The sequence below is a fragment of the Chaetura pelagica genome, unplaced genomic scaffold (assembly GCF_000747805.2).
Source record: "Chaetura pelagica isolate M959 unplaced genomic scaffold, ChaPel_1.0 scaffold85, whole genome shotgun sequence".
NCBI lineage: Eukaryota > Metazoa > Chordata > Aves > Apodiformes > Apodidae > Chaetura > Chaetura pelagica.
In genome coordinates, this window is record NW_009953505.1 from 3,273,331 (window position 1) to 3,282,750 (window position 9,420).

The window sequence follows — 9,420 nt, forward strand, 5'->3', positions numbered from 1 at the left end:
GAGGGGAGCCGGGCGGGCAGCGTCTCACCTGCCGGAGGCGGGCCCGCCGGAAGGACAGCGGGAGGTGGGGAGCGGAGCCAGTGCCCGGGCACTGCTGTGCGCGCTTGCTGAGGCGCTGCGGGTGCCGGGGATCCTGTCCCTGCCACCGAGAGCTGCCCTGGGGTCAGGCATCGGCGTGCGCTGGGCTGCGCCCACATCGCGTGCTGTGATTTTAAAAGGCCTGTAATTGGCACAGAACGTGAGCACAAACAGCAGGTGCCAGTTGCACTTACTGTCTGCTTTGCCTTACTACAAAGGTCAGGTTCAGGTGTCGACCATCAAGGGTGTGTTGCTGTTCCTGGGTTTGGGGTTTTTTTTGTCACCTTTGAACCCCCTGTTACTAAAGCCCTTCAGGGGCATAATTAATTTTCAGGGAGAAGTTTCATTTCAAACTTTTTGCTGCCTGTTGCAACCTGAGCTTGGAAAAACAAATTAAACATTGAAAAACAGTAAGAAAAAGCCCCTGTCTTTTGTTAGCTGAAGGTTGTAAAATGAAAAGAGAAACAAATGTTCATATTGTGGGCACAATAACAGAAGGTATTCTTTGATTTATAAAATTGAAGGTGTTTTTGTGGTGTTCGTAAGTAGTTATTTATCATGAGTGTCTATTGAGCTGTAAATCAGCAATGACCAGAAGTTACCAGTGTGCTGAAATGTTGTCTAAGGAAATGGCTAAGAGAGTGGCTTAAACCACTAACTGAAAGTTCTCTGTGTTAGTATATGAAACAATACCTGCAGAAGCATTTTTGTATCTTTACAGTGTTTAATTAGACAAGTATAGTAGCTGGTGGATTAGTCTGCTCAGGCAGTAGCTTTTTCTTTTTTTTTTTTGTTTTAATATCATCTTTTGTTGCAGCATTCTGCATTCATTATCCTTAATTTTGTTCATGAGATGCCAATGAAATTAAGCTGTAGATGTAAACTGCCACTGCTTAAAAAGCAGTGAAGTTAATGTTAGGAATGAATTAACCGAAGTCCAGAGAAGCAGACAGAGGGACTAGTCAACTTTTTCAAGATAGCATGACTCCCTGGTTTAGACACATGTTATATGTGTACATAACAGAATTGACAAAAATTAATTTTTTGTTTTTAAAGGAGTATCAGTTTATTTTTCAGAAAATATTTTGTCACAGATGTTATGGTGGGACTGTGAGACTACACTACATTCTTCTTTTTTTAAAAGCTTGTTATGCTTTTTAATTAACTATTTTTCTAGTGCTGCTTAGATGTTATTTTTTAATATAATGACTTCTATGAAAATGATATATTATTGCAATGTCATGGCATTGGTTTTCTTCATATGAAATTCTGAGGACTTTCTTATTTTTAGGCTTTGAAGAACACAAGCCGTGGTTATGCATCCCAGCGGACTTTGAATGTAAGTACAGAGCATCACCTGACTGCAATAAATCACAGCTTTGAATTTGTCACTGAAATTTTAAAAAAAGTTACCACAAAAAATTTGCTGAAGACAATGTGACTTGTACCCAAGCCAGACTTCAATGTAAAATCTGGAATAAAAATTGGATTCTGTTGTTTGTGGTTTTTTTATTATTATTATTTTGGTTTGCTAATTGTTAGGTCGTGTGGAACAAAATTGGTTAGAATTGTGTCAGCTAACTTAAGCTAAATGCAACTGTCTACCTGTTACTAGAAGGTACAGCTGATGCCAACTAATCCCTTTGAGGTTATTTCTGATCTAGTGATCTATTTCTAATCTATCCCTGATCTAGTGGGAGGTGTCCCTGTCTGTGCAGGGAGGTTGGAACTAGGTGATCTTTAAGGTCCCTTCCAACCCAAACCATTCTATGATTCCTTTTATATGTTATCCTGCAACTTGCTGTTAAAACATAAAAGATGAGGACAAGTATGTTACTGTCACTGGAGTCAATCGTATTGAAGAAGGGGTTACAGGGACAGACCTTTGTTTTAAATAAGTATAATTTGTCTTTGTTGAATTTTTTTCTAGTTCTTTCTTTTGTTGCTTGTCTCTCTAAATAAAGAATTCATGGTGAGACCTTGTGCAGCTGTTTGTCTGACTTCTGAAGCCAGCACAGTTGGTTCCTTGGATGTTCTCAATAGCTGTTCAGGGCAGCCAGAGGGCTGAAACATGCATCTTTTTGGTGTCACGTTCTCATGCTGCTCTCAGAGGGTTAGCAGGTAGACATGTTGATGTAGCACTGAAGATAAGAGGAAGAATACATCTGTTTTGAAGGGCTGAGGTGTAGAGCTGAATGTCATGCCATGTCTTAAACTACTGCTTATGCATTATGCTGGGACCTGGGCTTTTCAATATCTCCAAGGATGGAGATTCCACAACCCCTCTGGGCAACTTGTTTCAGTGTTTAGTCACACTCACAGAGAAATGGTGTTTCCTGATGTTCTGAGGGAACCTCTTACATGTCAGTTTGTACTCACTGCCTCTAGTCCTGTGCCTGAGCATCACTGAAAAGAGCCTGGCTCTATCCTCTCTGCACCCTCCTTTCAGATTTTCAGGTAGGTGGGTAGGGTGTCTCAGCCTTCTCTTTTCCAGGCTGAACAGTCTCAGTTCTCTCTGCCTTTCCTTATAGCAAAGATGCTCCAGTCCCTGGATTGTTTTTGTGGCTGTCTGTTGGACTCTCTCCAGGATGTTCATGTCTCTCTTTTACTGAGTAGCCCAGAAATGGACACAGGACTTTGGGTGTGTTCTCACCAGGGCTGAGTAGAGGGGAAGGATCCCCTCCATTGGCCAGCTGGCAGTAGTTTGCCTGATGCACCCCAGGATACCATCAGCTTTCTTTGCTGCAAGGGCCCATCGCTGGCTTGTTTTTGACCTGATGTCCACCAGGATCCCCAGCACCTTTTCTTCCAGTCTGTTTTCCAGCTGGGTGGCCACCTGTGTACACTGGTGCCTGGGGTTGTTCCTCCCCAGGTGCAGGACTTCGTGCTGCTCTGTGATGAACTTCACAATGTTTCTGTCAGCCCAATTCTGTATCCTCTAGTTGAGGTCCCCCTGGATGGCAGCATTGCCGCCTTGCGTATCAGTCAGTCTTCCCAGTTTGGTGTCACCAGCAAACCTTCAGAAGGTATGTTCTTGCCCCATTATACAGATCATTAATTAAGGTCTTAAACAGGACTGGACCCAGTATTAACCCTAGGGGAACACTGATAGTTACTGTCCTCCAACCAGTAACTTCGTGCCATGGATCACCACAGCCAATCAGCCAATTTTCAGTCCTCCTCACTGTCTGCTTATCTAGCCCATACTTCTTTAGCTTCTGTGTCAGGATTATACAGGAGACAGTGCTGAAAGCCTTACTTCAGTGTAGACAATGTCCACTGCTCTCCCCTCATCTTTGACAGTAATTTAATCTTTGAAGGTTATCAGGTTGGTCAAGCATGACTTTCCCTTGGTCAATCTTTGCTGATGATGCTTTATTATTTTCTTGTTCATATTCCTGGAAATGGCTTCTAGAGCTAGTTGTTTAATCACTTTTCCAGGGATCAAATTGAGGCTGGTTAGACTGTAGTTCCCTGTGTCCTCCTTCTCACCCTTTTTGAAGATAAGAGTGGTGTTTCCTTTTCTCCAGTCTTTGGGCACCTCACAACTGCAATGACCACTTCAAGATTATTGAGGGTGACCTTGCAAAGACATCAGCCAGCTCCCTCAGCATTCATGGTTGCATCTGAACAGGGACTATGGATTTCTGTATATCCAGTTTGCTTAAGTATTCCCTCGCCTGATCCCTGTTCACCAGGGATACATGTTCCTTGCTCCAGCCTCCTGGTCTTTGTGTCCTGGCATTGCTGAAGGCTGATGTTACTACTCGTGACTAATGAAGACTGAGGTGAAGAAGGCATTCAGTACCTCAGACTTTTTCATGTCCTGTGTCCCCCCTGTCACATTCAGCAACAGGCCCACATTTTCACAAGACTTCTTTTTGCTTTCTGGGTGCTTATGGAAGCCCTTTGTGTTGCCTTAGACAACCCTTGCCAAATTAAATTTCAATTGGGCAAGGCTTTTGTAACCTTGTCCCTGCATGCTCAGACAGCATCTGCCAGGTTCCCTGTTCCTGTTTCTACCTTCTCTATGCTTCCTTTTTTTGTATGAGTTGTGGTCATCCATGCAGTCCTGGCATTTTTACCTGACTAACTGCTTGTTGGAATTTACTGCTCTTGAGCTTGGAGAAGTTAATCCTAGAACATTAACCAGGTATCTTTGACCCTTCACACCCCCCACTTCAGGACCTTTGAGACTCTTGCAAGTGTCATCCATCCCAAGGCTGACCTCAACGCACTCCAGCTGTTCTGGCATATAAAGGGCAAATACACCCGCCGCCCCACCCCCCTTTGTATTCTTGGACTGTCCTTCCTAAAGAGCTCTTATCCCTGTATGGCAGCACTCCAACCATGGGAATCATCTCACCACAGCTCCATGGTCCCAAGCTAGTGTCCTGCAGCTGCACACCAATCTTATATTTATTGCCCATGCTGCATGCATTAATCAAGATTATTGTAGTGCTCTGAAAAACTTGCAGGACAAAAGAGAATGTAAAGTGGATAAATAAAAAAGAGTAAATTACATGTGTTGATATGTGAGACAGACCATAACTTTTACTTGTGCTTCTTTTAGGAAGTGGTGATAGCAAGTGCTGTAAGGACACCAATTGGATCTTTCCAAGGATCTCTTTCGTCACTGCCAGCTACTAAACTTGGTTCCATTGCAATTAAGGGAGCAATTGACAGAGCAGGTATATGTAATTTATTTTTTGGTTCAGAACAGGATTTTCTGCTCCTGTGGCGCTATTAAGTCTGTATCTACAAATAGTATTAAAGTAAAGTTGACTGTTGGGCTTTGTTTCAATCTGAATTAAGTGCTGCTTCTAGGAGCAGAACATTCCTTAGGCATGTCTGTGCTAATCCAGATCTGGGGGTTTCTGACACACCTAAGTGGATGGAAAGGCTACTTTGCTGAAACCAGTGGCACTTCCTTTGCCTGCTTATTTGTCATATGGGCACATCTGCTTGTAGGACATACTGATGGATTCGCATTGGCAAAAATTGGTTTGGGGGGAGAGAAGGGTTAATTTCTACAAATTTAGCTTCTTGAAACAGCATATTACAGGAACTTGGACAACTGGGCTGTTGCTAGAGATGCAGCGGGAATAGGAGGCCTCTTGTAGGGTGACAGCAGGTTCTGTGGCCTTGGCTCATCCATGTTAAATAAAGCAACAGAATGGTTTCTTTAGATGTAATTGTGGCAGGTAGAAAGTCTTATGCATTTAACCATCCATGGAAAGTGAGCTTCTTGGGTAACTAATGAGACTTGGAAATGTTTGCTTTAGTTAGCTTGTTCTGCAGGGCATTAATGGAATTCTTTTCTGGGAGTGTCACCAGTGCACCATGTTTCATAAGTATGAGGGTAAGGATATTGGATGTACACTACAGGGGTGCATTTCAGGTGGAAATTACATGTTTCATCAGTTTCTGATAGAAAGGTCCAAATGGGAAGGTTTGTAAAAGGGAGTTACATCTTCTGTGCAAAGCATCCTGAATCAAAACAATTTTGTTTTATAGGCATCCCTGCAGAAGAAGTGAAAGAAGCATATATGGGCAATGTCTTGCAGGCTGGACAAGGACAAGCTCCGACAAGACAGGCAGTCTTGGGTGCAGGTATTTATTCTGTTGATACTGGGGTTAGAGGTTTTCTATCTTTATGTAGAGAGTGTAGATTACTAAGCTATGAGTTGAAGCAGAGTGGTGCCCAGCCTTTTGTCAAGACTGTTTGCTTTTTTCCCCGTGGTGGGTGAAGGGTGTATGTATGTAACATGAGTACAGCATGCCTAATTGGCATCTTTAGGAATCACTTTTCATATGCACATAGGATGTTGCTGCCTGTGGTGTTTGCAGAACCTGGAGAAGACAGTATTGGAGACCAGGCTGCTACTTGCACAGCACTTTACACTAATGAGTTAATGGATGCTGCTCTTCGAGTTCTTAATGATACAGAGTTTTATTTCTTCTGTGCATCATTACTCAAGCCTTATTGGGCCAGTGAATTTCCTTGAACTGCAGATAAGACTTATGTCAGTACATTCATCTTTGAATGGAGTCTGGGGCTCTCACTGGGAGGATTCACTCTAATGTTAACTGCAGCATGTATGTTATTGGGGCACAGGAATTATTTTTTTTTTCCCTTTTTCTGCGAGGATGGAATTCCATGCCTTAGCGTGACTCTAGGAAGCCTGCAGGTCAGGAAAGAGCTGGATACTTTCTTGACTCTGCCCCTGTGTTTTTTTGAAAGAGAGGGAACTGCTGAAGGAAGGGCTGAATATGGTTCTTTTCTTTCCGCTGGCTGGTTTCCCCATCTCGCTGCTGCTATGCAGATGGTTTGCTGGTAGCAAACCCACCATACTAGAGAGCAAGCCCAGGGCAGAGGCAGTGGTGCAATGATCTTGAGCCAGGTTGCAGACAGCAGAGCCCAAAGCTATTGTAACACTGAATAATAACTCAGTAATAAGCCTGTGAATGACACCAACACCTGGTCTTGTTCAGTATTGCATTTAGAGTCCCCATACTTTTGATGTCTGTCTTATTGCCAGCTGCTAAATTCTACAGCTTGTTTATGCCTTTTCAGTCTTGAATGTTTTCAGAGGCAGGGATCGGGGTGTCACGAGGAGGAAGAGTTCTGGAGTTGCTTCCCTGGTCTTCTATGTTTCTTCATTTGCTTGTTCCCTTATCCTGAATCTGTTGTTGGAAAGGGGCAAAAAACAAAGAGTCTCCAAGAAGGATAGTAATTAGGAGTGAGGGTAGATAAATTGCCCTGGCAGGCTAAACAGTGCAAGCTGAACACCCTGAGCTCAGGTAAAAATTGATCCCATCTGAAATATAGCTGAAACACCAATCAAGTGTCAGTCTACCCTTCAAATGAGAACATTGTTTGTACAACTTATTTGACTCAGGTCTACCCATCGGCACTCCTTGTACAACTATCAATAAAGTCTGTGCTTCAGGAATGAAATCTATCATGCTGGCAGCACAAAGCCTGATGTGTGGTAGTCAGGTATGTGAATTTTAGTGCTGTTTTGTGGAAAAAGCTAATGTTGTAGATCCTGTCCTCCTAATGACTGTGCTCTTTGATTTGCGGCTGTGTTTTGATGTGGGATAACAAAGCTAATGAGCAAGGTTTTGTTTTGCTTATGCAAACTTAGTTTTATAGACACTTAAGTGTGTTTTTTTGAATAAAACAGAAACAAAATTATAAGTATTATAGTTAGGAAATTGCCAGATACATTTTTAGAGCTGAACAAATAAGGTGGATTTTTTTTTCTTTGCTATTTAGATCCTCTCCCTACTGCTCCCTGCCCCATGTCACCCCTCCCCCCCAAAAAAATTTAAGGGAAATTTCAAGCTCTCTACTTTGAGAAACTGAAGTAATTTTTATAGACTTAGCTTTTGAGGAAACATTTTTAATCTTGACTTTCAGACACTTTAAACACTTAAATTATTTAAATATGCATATGAAAGCAAGGCTGTTTCCAAGTACATTAAAAGCTTTCATATTGTTTTAGAAGAAGCAGAATCTGTTGTTGCTAATCATATGTGTTGTGCTGCCAGTCTCAGCAAAAGCAGAGATGATCCAGTTATTAGTATCTTAGAGCTATAAATTATGGCGGATTTTGGTATTTGCTTGTTTTCCTGGCTGCAGACCGTGAGGTGTCTGTGGTATGAAAGTCATGATAGTTCCCAGTGGGTTGAATCATTGTAGATGATCATATAAACAATTGTATTGCCTCTGTCTCCAGGTCTTTCATTTTATTAAGTTGAAATGCCAGGGACTCTTGTTCCTTTGATCTGTTGCTGCTTCCATATGTCAGCTGCTTTTCTGATTTATCTGCCTTTCCAGTTTGTCTCCTACTTTCTTTCTTTTCTTTATTACTTTATGTCACTGTTTCTGGATCTAGTTTACAGTCTATTCTGAAACAAACCATTGCTTCCCTGAGTCTGAATTTAAATAAACAAAAAGCTTCAGTCTTTTTCTTTCTTACTGCTTTTTTGATGTAAAATACCTTTCTATATTTTTATTAACAGCACTACTGAACTCTCAAAGACTTACAGTGCTGTGTTTGTATTTTTCTTGCATTTATCCATATTTCAAATATGCTGTTAAATATAACCATGTCTGTTCTTCACAGTCAGATGAACAGCTTTGCTGTTGTAGGTTTTTTTAGGTTGTTTTTTTTCCTCAGCTTGAAACATGTACCCATATATAAATACTCAGGATGATTTGGCTTAATTCAAGTTCAGTGATCATAAATTATTAATGTCTCCTTTTTTTTTCTGGCTTTTCACATGATAAAACTGCATTGTAAGTCATCTCTCTTTACATAGTGAGATGAAACAATATGTAGAACTGCAGGTAGTTGCATGTCTCTGCCTCTCCTTATTGGTCTCTTAGGTTCTGACTGTTCCTTGTTCCATAGGGATATGGAGATACTAATGGAGACTAAAAATGAGAAATTTACAGAAAGATTAACTGTTTCAAGTAAAAATTATAATTTTATCTTGGAAGCTTTGGAAGTAAAAGTACAAGGGACTGACATGGCTCATGCAGCTTTCTAAAATTACATACAAGATAGAAGTCCAGGTACTCTGTCAGCATGGATTAACTGTCTTCAGCTCTTGTTCCTGCTCTTTACTTTTTAAGTGCATAAAGGTGTTCTTTTTCTTTTTCTCTAAGACTGCTCTGAAATATAAATAATATATATAATATAAAGGCTTAAGCTTTTGCTAATATTTGTTCCTACAAGAAATCACAGAGAACACACTGCATTTTTAATAATTTTAACCTATTTCCTTTGAGCAGGATGTAATGATTGCTGGTGGAATGGAGAGCATGTCTAATGTTCCCTATACAATGAGCAGAGGATCAACACCTTATGGAGGAGTAAAGCTGGAAGACCTGATAGTAAAAGATGGGCTTACAGATGCTTATAACCATATCCATATGGTAAATATTGCTGCACAGTACTGAAGTATCAGCCATAGATTATCAGTCTGATGCAGCTTTGAAGAGCTGGCTTACAATAATTGTGAAACTGCTTCCTTCAGCAAACCTAGAAATGAGGAGTAACATTAACAGAGGAGGAAAAAGTCTTCAATTTCTAGGCTTCCTGTAATAACTATAATGGAGGGGCTAGACAGAAGACCAAACCAGAACATCAAACTGTGTGTTAATATTTATCAATCTCTGACTGAAGTCTAACTAGCCTAGAGCAGGGATTTTAGAATGATAAAAATTTCTGCCACTGATAGATTGCTGTCCCTCTGTGGGAAAGATCAAGTTACTTGGTGTCTTTGAGGGTATCTGCTCTGTATGGTTCAGCTGGCTGTCGTGTTTAT

The 9,420-nt window shown here is 41.2% G+C and overlaps 1 protein-coding gene across 1 annotated transcript in view; it reads left to right on the forward strand.

Annotated features, from left to right (window-relative positions):
* The window catches only part of ACAT1 (acetyl-CoA acetyltransferase 1), a 17,383-nt gene that overhangs the window by 2,352 nt on the left and 5,611 nt on the right, over positions 1-9,420 (forward strand). Inside the window, exons 2-7 of the mRNA XM_009999426.1 lie at positions 4-205; positions 1,370-1,417; positions 4,652-4,769; positions 5,596-5,691; positions 6,981-7,081; positions 8,885-9,028. Coding sequence (XP_009997728.1) covers positions 4-205; positions 1,370-1,417; positions 4,652-4,769; positions 5,596-5,691; positions 6,981-7,081; positions 8,885-9,028 — 709 coding nt within the window. The remainder of the gene's footprint in view (positions 1-3; positions 206-1,369; positions 1,418-4,651; positions 4,770-5,595; positions 5,692-6,980; positions 7,082-8,884; positions 9,029-9,420) is intronic.